This window comes from Sceloporus occidentalis, unplaced genomic scaffold (assembly GCF_023333645.1).
Source record: "Sceloporus occidentalis isolate IW3139 unplaced genomic scaffold, rSceOcc1.0.p SCAF_3, whole genome shotgun sequence".
Taxonomy (NCBI): Eukaryota; Metazoa; Chordata; class Lepidosauria; order Squamata; family Phrynosomatidae; genus Sceloporus; species Sceloporus occidentalis.
Window position 1 is genome coordinate 16,435,120 of NW_028316983.1, and position 19,025 is coordinate 16,454,144.

Sequence of the window (19,025 nt, forward strand, 5' to 3'; positions counted from 1 at the left end):
CAAGAAAGGGTGCTTTTCAGGTATCTCATCAATGAAATTCCTCCTCATGACTTTCTCATGATATCCTTATAGTCCCCCCCCCCCCCCCAGGAGAGACCAAAAATTCAAATAGCAGTGTTGATCCTTTTTTGAAAAGAGTAGTTCTTTATTTAAAGCATTTAAATAAATTTTAAAAATAAATTATTATTATTATTATTTTTACTATGAGCAGGTCTTTTGGAAAGCATGTGGGTCTTGCCCACCACAGACCAAGCCATTTCAAAATACTTAGGATTGCAACAAGGATACAACACTACATAGCTGATGGGAAAATACATGTTATCTCCAGCTACTATGGTGATTACAGCTAAAGTTAGAGAGAACAGGGTGACAGATAATGTCATAGTCCCTAATTTTTGTCAAGTCCTGAGGCTTTGACCCTATGACCTCTGGCTTCATCAGCATGAAACCCTGTCAAAAAAAAGTTGACCACTGCAAGGATTTTCACCCTACACAAGAGGATTTGCAGGGGAGTGCTTTCTCTCCTCCTTGGTCCTATCACCACCAAAGGCACATTTCATAAGGACACAGGAGAGAGCCTTCTCGGTGGCTGCCCCTAAATTGTGGAATTCTGATTCCCCCCCCCCCCCACTATCTTTCTTAGGTAGGCAGGCATTTGGTTTTTAATTTGTAGTAACAGATGCACCTTTTAATGGGGGGGGGGAGTGTTGTGTTTCATTTTATTGTTTCAAACATGATTTTAAAACTCTTTAACTTGTGTTTTTAACCTGTGTGCTTTAAATAGAAATTAGGATTAATTCTTTTCTTTTTTTTTAACCTTCTATATTAATGAGGAGTGTTATTGCACTTTATTTTAAAATGACTGTGAAACACTTTGAATCCTGTGCTGGGAGAAAGTTGGAATTAGAATAGAATAGAATAACCAGCACTTTTTGCATCAGCAGCACAAACAGCAAAAAAATTATATTGTGCAGGGGGAAAAAAAACCTCCATGAAATTTTCATTGAAAAGGTTCTGAAAACAAAACCTCCATCAACACCTCCCCCAGCTCTTGCAACCTTGCCCGAAGGAGAGCTAGCTTTTCAAACTGCTCATTCCTATGTGTGAGTATGAAATATGTGAACACTTATATTCCTGTTTCACACTGATCTCATTTCATAGGAACCTCTTTCAATGAATTATCATCTCTTCCTGCTGAAACATGGCTACCACATATTTTTGTTCTATATTATATACTGCAGAATTTATCAGTCAATCTAACATTTCAAGAAGGATGGGGATAGTTTGGTAACTCAGGCAGGTTACAGACCTCCATTTAGGACGCGCTCTGCACGTCCTAGGGTTAGGAAGGGGCGTGCTAGGGTTAGGAAGGATTGCCCCTTCCTAACCGGCCCCATTCCCCACACGCTGAGCGCGTCCTAAATGGCAGCGCCCATCCACATGGGTGCTGCCATTTTTACGTCGTGGACGCTGTGCGTCCAGATGTGGCGCGGCGGAAGTGACGCCGCAAGTTCATGCCTCGCGCCTCATGGCGCCACTTCCGGAGGCCAAAAAGGAGCACCATTTTGGCGCTCCTTTTTCACTGCAGCCGAAAGCCTCGCGGTCTGGCCGCTGCGGCTTCCCGCCACAGCTAATGGCAGCAGCTTGAGAACAGCTGCTTGAGGGCGGTCTGTAACACGCCATTGTCACTGCCCTTCAAAACAAATTACTCTCCTCTTGCCCTGCCCTGGACCTGGGGTGAACTTTTAAGAAGAAAAATATTCAGTTTGAACTTACAGAAAGCTGACTGAAACAAGACGCCTCTTAACTAGCATCTAGCACCATCAACAAGTCTACTTTAATTTATTGTTCGTTACTTTAAATACACACACACACAGACACACACACAGACAGAGCTCACATGTGTGTGCATGCACACATACACACACATCATGCTAAGATTCTGAGGGAAGCAAAAATAGTCCATCTACTATATAAATCAAACACAGAAATAAACATAAGAAAACTGTGAGCCATTTCACATTCTTGACAGTAGAATGATTTTCTAAACCAGTTTTTTGCTTCCTGATACATATTGCCAGGATGCAATGGTTTAATCCTTGTGGATCTCATTGGTTCTGCCAGAATCCTCTTGCAGCCTGCTAAGCACCCTAAAATCCTGGATTTTTGCCACCACAGAGGGCTAGAGCAGGAAGCGGAGGAGAAGGAAGGCCCAATTCCACTGGCAGAGGGGAGAAAAGCAGAATCACACATACTCTCAGAAGTACTGTCTGAGAAATGGAACTGCAGCGGAAGGGGCCTATTGCACAAAGGCAGTAATGGAGTAGCATGGAGAAGCAGTGGGACTGAGACCTATTGATATCACTACAGTAATTAATGGAAAGCAAGGCAACAGCAGGACAGTTACAACATCAAGTTATAAGTACCCATCAAAGATACTTTTATCCTGTTAAAATTCTACTATGTAGCCTCATGTGATAAAGTCCCAACAATAATGCCACAGACAATACACTGACATGATAGCCATATTTAGAATGCTATATCCATCATTCCCCCTGGGTTCTACAATATATAACTGAGTGAATTCTGTTCAAGTCCTATTTCTGATGGCAAAGTTCCTTTTCCCTCAATACTAACCGATCAGCGCATACACATGAACACCGATGCACATTCACACAAAGCAGCTGTATAATGATCTCTGAATTCTTCAAATCATCATCAGACATAAGAGGATATACTGATTAACCTTATGCATAGTGCCTTTTAGAGTAAGGTGGAATTTTAAAATTCTTGAACCACAAAATTTTACAATTTAAAATCTCAAATTGGTCATGACCATATTTTTAAAGCTCTTAAATCTGCAATTCACACAGCAAATCAGTTTGCACAGTATACACGGACAAATTATGTGAAAGAGGGGTGGGGAACCTTCAACCCTGGGACTGAATCCAATCCACCTGAGATCCCCCTGACATTCCCCATTATGTTCATTATAATATTGTCTGGTACATTCCCATGTTTTGTTACCCACCCACCAACCCACCCACCCCCATTTCAAAAGGTTAAAATGTTTCTCATGTGGCTTAGTGATTGGCAGTAGAAGCTAAAGTTTGATTATATTTTGGTCCCACATACCACTAGAGTGTTGGCCTAATACTCTGGCCTTTGGTCCCACCCAGCACAAGACTTCTCTAAAATTGGTTTAGGCCTTGAGATAAAAACAGCTCTCCCTCCTTGATTTAAAAATAGATATACACAGAATACACATCTATACAGAATCCTGTGGTCTAGAATCATTCTTGGGTGCCTTGAAGTCAATTCCAGCTTATGGTCACCCTATTGCAAGATTGGCAAGATTTATTCAGGGAAGTCTGCCATTGGCTTCCGGTGTGACTTGTCCAAATGGATATTCAAACCCTGTCACACAGAGGAAAAGAAATGGTCCCAAACCATTCCCTCAGTGACCTGTTTAGATGATGTACAGGGCCAAAACAGGAGAAACAGAGATCCAATTTGAAGTCAAAGGCTTTCACAGCTGGCATTCATAGTTTTTTGTGGGTTTTTCGGACTATGAAGCAGTGTTCTAGAAGCTGTTTGAAAACACTGAAATTCTGGACCATGCCAAACAACTATCAGATTAGAATGCACAGGGAAGTCATTGAAATCCATAAACACCTGGACAACTTCAACAGAAAAGAAGAAACCCTTAAAGTAAGCAAAGTTTGGCTACCAGTCAAAACACCAAAATCAAGACCTAGCAAATGCAAATGAAAACCACCCAGGGTCGGGGGGGGGGGGTTCCCAGCAGACAATGGATCATTAATTGGACACCCTGAGGCCTTGTCATTCAACAAAAGAACAAAACACAGATTAACATGCAAATCATTTCCACCCAACCAAAATTATATATACCCCATTCTCTTCCATGCCAGTATTCTCTGAAGATACCAGCCACAGCATCTTAGCTCAAAAAAAAAAAAACACACACACACACACACACACACACAAGAAACTACAGAGAGCCACAACTGCACCCCAGGGTGATTCTCCAGGATAAAACGAGTTCCCATTTATTCCAAATCAGGCCAAAAACTATGGAGCACCCCGAGCATGCAGAGTGCATGCCAGTTCAGGGATGTGGAGCAGCAGTCAGCAGGCAGAAGAGATTAGGATGCGTCGTCTTGGTTCAAGTGAAATGCTGACTTCTTGCCACCCAGAAATTCCAATTCTTGTCATAGTACTATTACAAGTTGGCATGGTTCCTTTGGCACATACAGTGGGCCCTTAGTATACGCGGGGGATCCGTTCTGGACCCCCCCCCCCGCATATACCAAAATCCGTGTATGCTCAAGTCCCATTTGTCCCAATGGCAGCGCACATGCACGCGCACCGCCATTGGGACAAAAGTTCCTGCCCCCGCCTCCCCTCCCTTGCTTCACTCCTCCCTTCCCTCCCTGCCTCCCTCCCTTTCCTTCCCCTTACTTACCTTTAAAGTCTCGGTGCGGCTGCTTGGCCTCTGGCGCCGCCGCTGCGGGGCAAGCCAGGTGGCAGTGGCAGCGGCGGCGGAGGCCAAGTCTTGGCTTCCTCACTGCTGCCGTGAAAGGGCGCGATGGCGGTGCTGGAGGCCTCTTGGCCCCCAACAGCACCACCACCGGGCCTTTCCTGCGGCGGTGGTGAGGAGGCAGAGCTACTGCGCTGGAGGACTTCAAGGCTTCCAGCACCAGCATCCGGCCTCCTCCATGCCTCCGCCGCCGCAGAAGGGCCGGATACCGGTGCTGGAGGCCTTGAAGGCCTCTGACGCTGCTGCCCTCCACGCTTCCTCTTTGCCGCCTCCATGCCTTTTTTTTTGAAGAGGAGGCGCAGAGGGCAGCAGCACCAGAGGCCTTCAAGGCCTCCGGCACCATCACCTGGCTTCCTCGCTGCCACGGAAGGGCCGGGTGTTGGTGCTGGGGTCCTCTTGGCCTCCAGCACCAGTATCCGGCCCTTCCGCAGTGGCAGAGGCATGGAGGAGGCCAGATGCCGGTGATGTTGGCCTTGAAGGCCTCCTGCACAGTAGCTCTGCCTCCTCGTCACTGCCACAGGAAAGGCCCAGTGGCGGTGCTTTTGGGGGCCAAGAGGCCTCCAGCACCGCCATCGTGCCCTTTCACGACAGCGGCGAGGAAGCCAAGACTTGGCCTCCGTTGCCACCGCCACTGCCACCCGGCTTGCCCCACGGCGGCGGTGGTGGAGGCCAAGCAGCCGCGCCGAGACTTTAAAGGTAAGTAAGGGGAAGGAAAGGGAGGGAGGCAGGGAGGGAAGGGAGGAGGGAAGCGAGGGAGGGGAGGGAGGAGAAGGAAGTCCCCAATGGCGGAGTGCGTGCATGTGCACCACCATTGGGGACAATTTCCCGATTTGCCATCCGCGGATGCTTAAATCCACGGATGGCAAATCCGCGTATAAGAAGGGCCAAGTGTACTGTGTTTTAACAAGACTAGGACCAGGAGGGGAGGGGAGAGAGTGCAGACAATGCTGCTGGTATTGATCAATTGTGGTTGTCAGTTGTGCAGATAACTCATCCACACTGCACATCCAGAAGCCCAAATGGTAAGCTGGATTCTCCCTATCAGGGCAGGCACAGCCCTAGTTTCTTGGAATCTTAGTTCAATGCTCAAAACTATGCCGTCTCTATAAATTAGGCTTAGCAGGTTAAATATAGGATGTTTCCTTTAGCCTGTTAACAGATAATTGTAATAGCATCACTTTTAGTATTGTGCATCCAGAGCTGGACTCTTTTCTGCACGTGCGCATGCGCACAGACACACACACGCCACTGCATAGTATATAGATGTGTCAAGGGCAGAGGATGTAGCAGCAGCATCCGCTAAAAAATGGGTTTGGGGAATGAGAGAGGAGAGGTGCCTGACAGAACATTATGGTATCTCTTCCTGATCTGTGATCTGTCAATGATTAATCCTGTATTCAAGCAGGCAGCCCTGTTTTGGACACATTTCTGGGATGTCTAATTTGGCTTAGGTTCTAAGATCCCCATAATAGCAAACTTCTATAAATAACAGCACATTACACATCTTCAGAAGTAACAAAGAATCTGTCAGCATGATAAATACTAACAGATTTATTATGCCTTTTTTTATCCCTCCCCCCTTTTGTGTGTGTGTGTGTGTATCAGTCTTTAAGTACCATACGTTTCTTGGATGTTTTAACTGCAGCAGACTAACATAGCTGCCCCTTATACAGAACAAATTAGTCGCAACTAATAGAACCTCATAAAGATGTATGACTAAATTAGTGGATTAGGCCTATAGTGTCTTATTTCAATTGACACAATTTTTGTTAGAACTACAAGCACTTGGGATTACAGAAAGTGGTTTCATTTATTGTTAGGTATTCATTAAAAAATCCCACCTGGGATTGTGTACAGTCTTGGCAAGGTTGATATTCTCTTATATATCAGCAATAAGTTTGTGGTGCACACATACATTCCATTTCCTGATAAGCAAGATTCTATTATACCAGGGCTGGAGAATATTTGAACCTTCAGATTATTTGGATCTCAGTTCCCAGAAGCCCCAGCCAGAACAGCCAATGGCAAGGGATTATGGTGCTGCAATCCAAAGCATCTGAAGAATCAAAGGTGCCACAACTCAGTTTTATGTCTTGAAGGTTTGTGTGACCAGTTTGAATATTTTGTATGCAAAAAATCTATGGGGGGAAAAATACTGTGTGTGTGCATGTGGCCTTCTAGTTACCTTCTAATTTATAACAACCTCATGAATTTTATAGGGTTTTCTTAAGCAAGGAATATTTAAGAGGTGGTTTTACAGTTCTTCCTCTGAATTACTGCAACACCTGCTATTTGTTGGCAGTCTCCCATTCAAGTACTAACCATGGCTGACCCTGCTTAGCTTCCAAGATCAGATGGTATTTGGTGCTTTTACTAAATGTAAATATTCTTACAACAATGCTAAACGATCTATTTTGGGAAGTGGCAGCACAGGATCGTAAGACACTATTTAGAGTAGACACAGGAATTTAGATCAGAGAGTATAATCATCTAGACTTGCACAAGGTCTACAAAGCATTAATCTTACATCCAGAACAACCTGATCTATGCCAGTTTTCCTTATCGTACAGGTTATGGCCATCTGCGCCTTGCAAAATCCAACCTTTATTTTTTTTTTAATTGCCTTTTTTCCCCTGAACAAACATAAACTTTAGTCCAGAGATTACCAACTTTAGAATTGCCAGATGTCCAAGCAGGATTCAGGGAAGGAAGAGGCAGTAGGGATCATGTAGCAAACATACGCTGGATAAGCATTTGATTGTACAGACCATGGGAAACTATGGACTGATCTTTTTAAAAATGGGTGTGCCACAATATTTGATTGTCCTGGTGTGTAATCTATGCTCAGGACAATAGGCTGCAGTCAGGACAGAATACGGAGAAACAAAATGATTTCCAACTGGAAAGTGGGTCAGGCAAGGCTGTATTTTATCACCCTATCTAATTAATTTGTATGCCAAGAACATCATACAAAAAGCAGGATTGAACTCAGAGGAGGGAGATGTGAAAATTGAAGGAAGGAACATCCGCAATCTAAGATATACAGATGACACCAAAATACTACCAGAAAATATCAGATATGGAAAGGTTATCAAAGAAGGTCAACACAGAAAGAAAATAAAAATTATGACCACAGATGATCTACATAATTTTAAAGTAGATGGCAAAGAGAGTGAAACAGTTCAAGATTTTCCATACTTGGGCTCAGTCATCAATCAGAGTGGAGATTGCAGTGAAGAGAGCAGAGCAAGATTAGGACATAGAAGGGCAGCCATGAAAGAACTAGACAAAATCCTGAAGTGTAAAGAAATATCATCAAATAGGATTGTCCATGCCATCGTATTGCCCATTTCCATGTATGGTTGTGAGAGCTGGACAGTGAAGAAAACTGATAGGAAGAAAATCAATGCATTTGAGACGTGATGCTGGTGAATAGTTCTGACCAATGCTAAAAAGACCAATGGATGGGTTCTAGAGTATATTAGGCCTGAACATTCCCTGGAAACAAAGATGACTAAATTGAGGTTGTCATATTTTGATCATGCCATGAGCAAAATGGATTTACCAGAAAAGACTATAATGCTTGGTAAAGTGGAGAACAATAGGAAAAGAAGAAGTCTGCATTCCAGATGGCTAGAGTCAATCAAAGAAAACACAACCATGATTCTGCAAGAGCTGAGCAGGGAGGTTGAGGATAGGGTGCCGTGGAGGTCCCTTATTCATAGGGTTGCCATGAGGCAAACTCAACTCAAAGGCAGTTTACAAAAACAACTGCCCCCCAGAAAACCTTGGAGGACCCCAACCCCTAGGGGAAAAAATAAAACATTTGCCCACAAATTTCCTGAATCTGCTGTAGTCATTGAGTGAGCTTTTTTTTTCACACTGCCCCCAGCATTTTTTGGTCCAGGAGAGTCCTTTGTTTAGAAAAGGATATAACTAGTTCACATCCTCTTAAATAATAATAATAAAAAGAAGAAGAAGCCTTTTCACAGGCCTAAAATTATCTGAGGAGCAGAAATGTGGCAAAAATGTCTCCATGTCCTCCCCAAACACATTCAGTGGGTATTTTGAGGGTTAAAAAAAATGAATTTTGGGAGGCAAGGGAGACCAAAAACATGACACAATTGCCCCTATACCCCCTAAAGGGGCTTGGGGCAAAAAGAAGTTTGGGGGGGAAAGCATTTGAAAATAGCGTTGATAGTTGAGGGACTATGAGGGACACTTTACCTACCCCTGCACTAGTTGGTACATTTTGGCCATTTCAAGAGGGACTACCTGGAAATAGCAAACAAAACTTGCCAAAAAAATGGCTACAAGTGACTTCTTGTTGAGGTAAATGTGACTTCTAGATGCTACCTTCCTAGATTCAGGAGATGCTGAAAATGGCTCTTCGGTCCTCAGTGCAGTCCCACTCCTAATCTACAGTCATGCTCTATAACAACTTTATCAGCTAATACTATGGGCTACTGGGTAATGAGTGCGCATGCATTCAGTTGCTACCATGAAATAATTAAGTTCAGGTAAGGAGAAAGATTTGCTTGCCAAGAGCAGGGTTGGGTGGTTTGAGGTTTTCCAGATTTTCCAGAATTTGAACAAGAAACAAATAAAATCCATATTAAACACCCATGGAGATCTGTTGCTTCTTTATCTTGCATGTGAACAGCAGGCAAACATCCAGCTGGACTGCAGCATTATTGTGTGCAACAAGACCAGCTTTAAAAATAGAAACTCGCATATATCCAAAGTACATATACCTGTTGTGGTTATTAAAATGAAATTCAAGAAAAGGTTGTTCCTTTAAGAAAAATCTGATCTCCCCCACCCCACTTAATTAAAAGAAACATGAACAATAAACAAGGACACATTTTTTCCAATATAACCAATAGTCTGCATTTCTATAAAATGTACAAATTATGCCATATAATAGAAAAGTAATGTAAAATGTGATACTGGAGAGACGTTTTACTTTAATAGGTTGAATAATTTATTTATGTAATATATTCATATATTTTTATATATATATATATATATAAATTTTTGACAAAAGATCTCTTCCATTCTTGCTTAAAACAATGTCCTTTACCTCTTTGCAAATTTTAAATGGCTGGTTTTGGATGTTGTTCATTTGCAGAGTTCATGTATTCAGCTTACAGCCTTAGCTGTTGTCTTCAAACTTGTGTCCTAGCAAAATATAAAGCTTTTATCGGAAAAACAAAGAAATCCTGCAGTTTTTACCATAGCATCTTTTGAAAGGCTTCCAACCATCAGTAAATGACTCCCCCCCCCTTCTTCTGTTTGACTAGCAAACATGGGATGAATGTTCTTCTAAAATTCTTCTTAAATCAAACATGTGCCCAACTAATACATATGGTCCTCAGTTGTGTTGAAACATATCCAATCCTTTTGCATTGTCTGTTCCTGAGAGTCACTTTTCATAATTGCAAATCCCACGTCTTTACAATCATCTCTCTTTTACAATTTATTATTGACTACTAATACAAGCCTTTGACTGCAATTTAAGCATTTATAAGGTTTTATAGTTTCCTCTTAGGGAAGCTCTCAATTTTAGTGGTTGGCAGGATAAACTAGTGTACTGTTCAGTTCATCAATATCGTATCTCTTAGCTGCTATTGTTACAACTCTTAAAATTCAATTTCAGTGCAGAGGTAATTGGCACATAAAAACTGACAATCTATGAAATACTCACAGTATACTGTTAGCTTGCTATATTTTATAATGATATTAATATTAGCCATTCATATTTAATCTGCATAGATATTGTCATGTTTTGCCACTGAAATTACAATATGAAGACAGATTTGAATAACATTAGGGAAAAGGTTTTGTTTGTTTTTTTAATATAAAAGTGACAACATCAAACACAAATATTTTTTTCTAATATACCAATTTCTCTCATGACAACTGTCTTCAGAAAACTGGAAAATTCAGTATAAAAAACAAGCAGGTAAAACAATATCCCCTCCCCCATCTCATACGTTGATTAAGAAAGTTTATCCCTTGAACTTGTTGGTAAGAATTGTTCTTTGGACCTTCAAAATAGCAAAACTGTTTCTGTCCAAAATGGATGGAAGTTGTCTCCTTCTGTTATGACACACCAGAACACTGCAGGAAAGTACAAGGTTCTCCAGACAGGAGCATTTTCCACCTTCAAGATGGTATCAGTTCCAGAAAAGGCAGCACCTATTGCTAGACAATCCATTTGGGAATCTGGGCACATTTATCCACCTTGGGTGAGTTTCATATCTTACGCAGTAGCTTCTTAACTTGATACCTTTGAAAGAAGAGGCATGTTTAAATATGAGCAGGTAGACATGATGAAAAGTCATTTTGAAAGCACAATAATGTGAGAAGGCAGGGGCAGGGTGTTTCAGTTCAACAAACACTGAGAGATAGTGTGGTGTAGTGATTAGGGTTTGGCAACCTGATGCCTTCCAGATATTTTGGAATATGGCACGCCTCAGTGTGCATGGCCCAAGGCCAAATCTTTTGGGCCCTGAAGGACATTAGGTTACTTGACCCTGAATCAGATTAGGATTCAGGATACCTTTCTCCGCTGCAGTTTGCTAGAGAAAGAGGTGGAGGAATGGCATTACTATCATTCCTCTTCATCTCTGTCTAGCAAACTGTGGGTAGCGGGTAGATAAAGCAGCCTCCACTGCCCAGTTGCCTGCCTATCCTCTTTTCCCCAATCCCCAGGTTATGTACAACTCATAGCAGCAGCCCTGCAAGGCTTGGCAGTGGTCTGGGCAGGGAACCACAGAACTACATCCATGGAATTGTTATCGTCTGCACACACCTTCTCAGCCATACATTCATCAGCGTATTGGGTCAATATATATTAAGTGCAGTGAACACTTGGAAACTCTATCTAATGCCAAATATTGGTAAAAGTGGGATTTTTTTAAAAAAAAATTATCCCATGGCCATCAAATAATCTTTTTAACTTATGCTGTTTGGTTTGCACTTTTCAACACCATCAGAACACCATTTTCTGAATTAGCACAAAAGATAGATAGCATTCCTACCCTGAGGCAAACTAAATTCTGTTTTGTCCAAATGAGCAGGTGGGATTAGAAACTCCTTTAAACTGCTTACGATCAGGTAAAAACATGTCTGCTACGTGCCTCTAAGTATTCTTTTTTTTAAAAAATACTCCTGAAAATAATAGACTTGACAATTAAGCAAAACACTAATTTGTTCTCCAAATGCTTCCTCCACATGCATCTTTAATTAAAATACAGACATACCTCTTCACTCAGAAGCTGCTAAATTCTCCTGAGCTACTAAGTGAGAACATGTTCCTTTTCTCCATAGGGTTCTGTTTCTCCTGTGCTATTCAGTTGTTCCTTATTGCTGTGGAAGAGAATAAATCATTGTGAGATGAGGAGGGAGAGAAAAAGACAGACAGACAGACAGACAGACAGACAGACAGAGAAAGAAAGAAAGAAAGAAAGAAAGAAAGAAAGAAAGAAAGAAAGAAAGGCTTTTTAATGCATCAAACATCACTTCAAACTATTGTAGTTAATCACTTAAGAATATTGGCTCGCATAGATCATAAGATGTACTTAGGGATCTCATAACTTTTGAAATTCACATTTCCAGTTGTTAAGGATTGAACATGCCTCTGTAAACCTACCTTTGAAGCCAAACAGTGCCCCCAAACAACAGCTTTCTGCGGTGCTGCAGATCAGGGCACTGGAAAATGTTGACTGGAGTACCCTCCCAGTCATGGAGACTAGGAGCTAGACAAACACCTCAGGGTCAGCATGCCCTGCCAGTATGAGAGCATTGCAGTCATAATTTTCTCAGCACTGTGATATGTAGCACCTCAAGGTGTAGCTGGCTTATGAAGTTGGTATTTTGAGAAAGTGGCAAAAATAGCTACAACAGTGGAACGCCATCACTGTAGCTACCTCTGACGATGCAAGATCTTGACCATAACAGTTATTATAGCAATTAACGAAACAGAAATGCTTGAATATTATGGTAAGGCATTTTGACCTCTGCTTCTGAAAAAAGTAATTTGTATCCTTATCTTTTCTTACTTTCTAAGTGAGGTAAAACTTTGTTTTCTAGTGGTAGAAGCCGAAAGGTCTTATGTCATTCCCCTATCAAGAATACTTAGCCACATTTAGTTTAGAATTTATGTTACTTCATTTCTGTTCTTTTTATGGAATTTCCCCCATTTATTTGGGGGAAACTACTATCAAAGGGGGTAGAATTCAAAGACATAGCCATCTCTTGCATTTGAGGAAGTAGGCCTAGTCTACAAATGCTTCAGCTACAACGTCTTTCACACAATTAGTCTCAAGGGTGCTACAAGATCCTTTTGCAAACTGTGGGTGAGAGTGGTGATCTGACATATTTGAATGGTGCCATGCTGCGGGACAGCTGATGCACACCATTCACAATTTCATCCAAGTATAACACACATCTCTTACCAGTGGTCACCCTGGGTCCTCGTGCAAAAATTCATACATGGCTTGTCACATCTGTCTGCACAGGAGCAGCGCAATAGAGGCCATTTTGACGAATGTAAGCTCTTGCGATGCTGTTCTATAGACCTTTTGCCTCTGAAACTTCCTCTGTAATTAGCCAGTCCATATGGAACAGTCCTCCTGCAATAAAAATATATTCTTTAAAACCTCTTGGCATTTCCAAAATTACTGTGGAAACTTCTCACATGATCATGGGCTACTCCATAAAAAGAATTAAGGCTGTTGACAAGTACTAGACTTATAACAAATATAGAATTCAGATACAATAAACAAAACATAAAATAATTTTACAAGCCAAACAAGTTTAGCCTCATTTTACCATTCCCCTTCACTCAAACCTATGACCTAAAATAAGAGACCAAAGACTAAGGCGCGTTACACACTGCCCAGAAGGGGCAGTCTTGTGCTGCTGCTGGTTGCTCCGCGAGGGAGCCACAGCAGACAAACTGTGCGGCTCCCTTACGGAGCAAGAAGAAGCACCAAAATGGCGCTTCTTCCTGGGCCCTGGAAGAGGTGCCGCAAGGCGCGAGGCACACACTCGTGGCACCACTTCCAGTCCGCGACATCAAAATGCCGGCGCCCATCTGTATAGGGCACTGCCATTTTGATGCACTCATTACGCGCGAGGGGCAAGGCATGTCAGGAAGCGCTGCCCCTCGCGCGTAATGACGGCGCCTCAAGGGACCCGTCTGTAACGCGCCTAAGTCTGTCATTCTATGTGATGGTAAGTTTGACTGAATTCCATGGATTTCTTTCTAAAAACACAATGCATAGGACAGGGCTGTATTGCAAGGATGAAAGCAGTAAATCACGAAATGAAGGGTGGGGGAAACAGTTCAGTACTTTCTTCAACCCCACATTTAAGAGATGGTTTTAAATAGCTGTGTCAGAGTCTCTTGAGGTCCATGAACTGGGTACAGATAATTATTTTTCTCCTTGTTACTTTTAATTGTTCTTGACATTGTGAAATTTAAGAGTTTACATTTAGTCTTTTTTATTCTTCATTTTTTATTCCAGATTAGTCTACATGAAGGAACCTAATTTACAATGCAATGAAGTCACATAATCTGCAAAGTCCATCTAATCTAACTTCCCTGCCATGCAGGAATACACAACTAAAAGATGCTCATCCAGCCTCTAAAGATTTCCAAAGAAAGAGAGTCTCTCACCCTTCAAGCAGTCTATTCTACTCTTAAAATAGTTCTTACAGTAAATATGTTCTTCCCAACATTCAGATGGAATCTTTCTTGTAATTTGAAACCTTTGGTTCATGTTCTGGTCTCTGGAACAGCAGAAAACTAGCTCATTCCATCTTCTATATGTATAAACTGCATTCAAAATAAATAAACTGTGAGCATATGGTTTTTATTTTTATTTTTATGATGAAGGAGCCAGTGCTTTTCATTCAATTGTCAAAGAGATCCATGATCCCAAAAAAGATTAACCACCACTGTATTATACTCTCTTGAACTCAATCCAATAACAATGATGGCAATAATCACATAAATGCTAGTTACTGGAAAGGATGCTTGGATGACCTCACAGGTTATATTTTAATATCCATTGTCTTCTAATACACTGGGCCCTTGGTGTCTACTGGGGTTTGGTTCCAGGAACCTTTGTGGATACCACAACCTGTGGATGTTCAAGTTCCATTATGTACAATGGCATAATAAAATGAAGTTCCTTATATAAAACAGCAAAATCAAGGCTTGCTTTTTGGAATTTTTTGCATGTGAATATTTTTGAACTGTGGTTAGTTGAATCCATAGATGCAGAATCCGTGGTTATGGAGGGCTGACTGTATTTCCATTCAATAGACTGATTCAGCTATCTCTGAAATGAGGAGAGCTTCCAACATGACCACATACCCCAAATGACTAACCTTTCTGCCCCACTGTTCCCTTGCCCAACTAGCTCAGAAATGAGCTAAGCTTTCTTGCTTTTTTAAAAAAATGAAAGCAGGCTTTGATTATCAGCAGCAATGGATCACTCAATGCATCTGATGTAATCAAATGTTCTCCATGAAATCTTGTGCAACCAAAAATTCACTAGTCTTCCATGTGCTGCAAAGCTTTTCATTGTTTTACTCTGTTAATGGAGCTATCCAGGGTGCTGAAGCTCTAGCACCTTTAAAGTATGGAGCAGAACATGGAGTGGATTCATACTGAGACAGAAGGCATTGCCTCTCACTAGATCAGACTTGACAGAGTTCACTCCCGTTAGCATGAAAGCTGTACCAGAATGAGAAGATTTTTTGCAGCAAATTCAAATTACAAAGTGCACCTTTAGTAATTACACAGTAGTACTGTGTACCCTGGGGCTCCCGAGAGAGGCATTCTTTCAGGAAGATATAAGTATCATATCTTCCTTTTAGTTATGCCTCAGTTGGAATGTTCCAAGTATGCTAAGTGCAATTTCAGCCTCAGGCACTGTTGAAGTCTCATTAAACCACAGTAAATCAGTATTTCAGTTCAACAAAGGGAGTAGATAACTGACAAGTCAAACTGATTCAAAGAGGTTTTACTCCAAAGCAGGCATGCACAAAAGTTCAGTCTTTATGTGAATTCATTTTCCTGTATAGAGATTAACACACAAATGTAACAGAGGCTGCATCTGCACTGCAGAAATAATCCGGGTTGACATCACTTTAACTGCCATGGCTCAATGCTATGAATTCTGGGAACTGTAGTTTTGTGAGATATTTAGCTTTCTCTGTCAGAGAGCTCTGGTGCAACAACAAGCTATTATCCCCAGAATTCCATAGCATTGAGCTATGGCAGTTAAAGTGGTGTCAACCTGGATTATTTCTGCAGTGTGGATGCAGGCTAAGGAGACAGGTTTGGCACGCTAAGGTTGCATCCACACTGCAGAAATAATCCGGTTTGACACCAGTTAAAGGGTAGTCAAAGTGGTGTCAAAATGGATCATTTCTGCAGTGCAGCCTAAGCTTAACTTTATCGCCCAGCCAGCAGGACTCCGCCATCTAAAGTGTCTACAGTAAGTAACCAAAAAGGCTAACTGCTCTTCAGAGGAGAGTAAGTGATCTGTTTTTTCTCCCATTCCATTAAATGGAATGATGAAGCATTTAGGAATCTGGCAAGGGGCCATGTATTCAAGCCAGAGCATTCTTGTTAATTTAATATTTAACCACCTCTTGAACCGACCTGCACAGATGAGGCATGTGTTGGCCATATGGGAGCAGAAATGCCTCCCAAGCATCTTACAATGCTACAGATTGATCAGATGGATTTACTGCACAGAGAAAACATTAAAAATTGTTTGCTGGTGTTGTTAACTGCCTACAAGTCAATCCTGACTCATGGAGACCCAGTAGTTGAGTCAGCTCCAAGATCCCCTATCCTCCGCTACTCTGCTCAGGTCCTGCAGACTCAAGTCTATGACTTCCCTGACTGAGAATTGTGAGTTCAATACCAGCCAGAGGTTCCAGGTCAACTCAGCCTGGCATCCTTCCATAGAAATGTACTTGCTATTGCTATTGAGTCTAGCCATCTAGTGAGTGATCTGCTCCTCTATCTACTACCCTCCACCTTCCCTAGCAATATTGTCTTTTTTAATTAGTTGTGCCTTCTCATAATATGGCCAAAGTATGACAGCCTAAGTTTCATCATCTTGGCTTCCAAAAAAAATTCAGGCTTAATCTCTTCTAAGACCCATTTGTTTGTCTTTTTGGCTGTCCATGGTAATCTAGGTGCATAAATTAAGTAGGTGCATAAATTAAGGTGCACATATTAAGTGTGTAAATTAAGGTATAATAGTTATAGCCATTTTCTAATGCTTAATTTGATCAACTTCTTGGAGATTGCATTCATCTGTCTAAATAGTGTGTCACATTAGACATTCAAACCTGATACAGTGACATTTGTTTGTTGTTAACTGCCTTCCAGCTGACCTTGACTCATGGTGTCCCTGTAAATGAGACATCTCCAAAAAAAACCTGTTCTCTAAGGCTCTACTCAGTTCCTGTAAGTTTAGACCCATGACCTCCCTAATTGAGTCTGGCTATCTAGCATGAAGCTTTCCTCTTTTTCTTCCACCCTCTACTTTTCCTAGCATCATTGTATTTTACTGAAGTATAAAAAACAATGAAATCAATAAATCCAGGTAAGCATGATTTAAAAAACAAAACAAAGAGCAGCACAAACATAATTTAATTCTGGTAAACATTAAAACTATCTCTGCATGGTTGTGAAAACTGGACACCAAAGAAGGCTGATAAAAGATAATCAACTCATTTGGACTGTGGTGCTAGAGGAGAGTTCTATGGTTACCATGGACTGCTAAAAAGACAAATAGATGGGTCCTAGAGCAAATCAGACCTGAACTCTCACTAGAAGCAAAGATTACTAAACTGACTAAACATACGTTGAAGTCAACTGAACAATACCTTTTTAGAACAGATTACCACTCTTTCAGATTGGAGACATGTAGTAGTGAAGGGAGATTTCAACTATCCTGATATTTGTTGGAAATCAAACTCAGCCAAAACATTAAGGTCTAGCAAATTCCTCACTTGCCTGAATGACAATTTCATTGTCCAGAAGGTGGAAGAGGCAACAAGGGAATCAGTCATTTTAGATTTCATCCTAACCAACAGGGATGACCTGGTTAATGGGGTGCAAGTGGTGGGATCCTTAGGTGGGAGTGGTCATGTTCTCTTGGAGTTTGTTATACAGAGCGCCCATGCCATACATGGGCTCACCATATGAGGATTTGAGGTTGTGCAGACGATGAGCCCTAATATGGCGAATGGGGCACATGCCCATGGTACACACCACACCATACACCATGGTGCGCACCCCATTCAAATGAATAAGGCTTCATCATACATGGAATTTGCCTTATGCGGGGGGGGGGGGGTCCAGAACAGATCCCCTGCATAAGGCAAAGGTGCACTGCACAGTGGAAAGGAGAAACCAGGCATAGTCAGACACACATTTTAGACTTTAGGAAAGCTGATTTCAATAAACTAAGGCAAATACTGGGGGTAATCCCATGGTCAGTAATAGTAAAAGAGAAGGAAGTTCAGAATGGATGGGAGTTTCTCAAAAGGGAGATACTGAAGGCACAAATTCAAACAGTTCCAATGAGAGGAAAATGGAAGATGTCTCAAGACACCAGGATGGATGAATAAGGAACTTTCAACTGAGCTAAGTTTTAAACGGAATGTGTATAAGAAATGGAAAAGGGGGGAAATCACGAAGGAGGAATTCAAGCAAATAGCTAGCACATGTAGGGGTAAAGTCAGAAAAGCAACTGAGGCCAAGGATTTCTTTCAAGTATTTTTCAGACCCACCAAATGAAAGAGATGAGATCAACAAGGCCAGACTGCTACCCAGGAATAATATAGTACAGAAATGACCCAGACATAAAAGGTCCCATTCATCATGTATATAAACCTTACTTCAATCCATTCAAGAATTCTTCCTTCCTTGGAAGTGTAAATCAGGATCCTTAGAGCAAAGAACTACATCAGTCACATTATCACCACAAAACATATTCAGGGGCAGCTGTATCGGCCATACAGCAAAATACAACGTCATCCAAAATCCACAAAACAGTTAAATTTTTATTGAGCCAACCACAAAATACAACTGGCAGCTCCACTGGATTCTTCATCAAGCAAAGGTGTTAACAACCATATAGAAGAAGAAGAAGAAAGACAATGTTAGAGTTACAGGCCTACATTTTGTCAAGATGTTTTTGTTGAAAGTTAAAATGGTCTGGAGGGATATCAATGCAGGCAGAGGTTACTCCCCTTTTGGGGGACTCTGAGGGATGAACAGTCATAAAACCAGGCAATAAAATTTCAACTCCATTAGCAACAGAAAAAAAAAAAGATTTCATGAGATCCAGACTTTTCTGTCCAGTGTGAAACTACCCACCTCTCTTAGGCAAAGAATATTGAATTTCTCAAGAAGCCT

General features: G+C 41.6%; 1 protein-coding gene across 1 annotated transcript in view; it reads right to left on the bottom strand.

Moving 5' to 3' along the window:
• Positions 1-9,618: 9,618 nt before the first annotated feature.
• The window catches only part of EDN3 (endothelin 3), a 53,457-nt gene continuing 44,050 nt past the window's right edge, over positions 9,619-19,025 (bottom strand). Inside the window, exons 3-5 of the mRNA XM_089518476.1 lie at positions 13,024-13,200; positions 11,830-11,935; positions 9,619-10,853 (exon numbers count right to left, since the gene is read on the bottom strand). Of these exons, the coding sequence (XP_089374602.1) occupies positions 11,866-11,935; positions 13,024-13,200 (247 nt within the window). The 3' untranslated portion in view covers positions 9,619-10,853; positions 11,830-11,865. The remainder of the gene's footprint in view (positions 10,854-11,829; positions 11,936-13,023; positions 13,201-19,025) is intronic.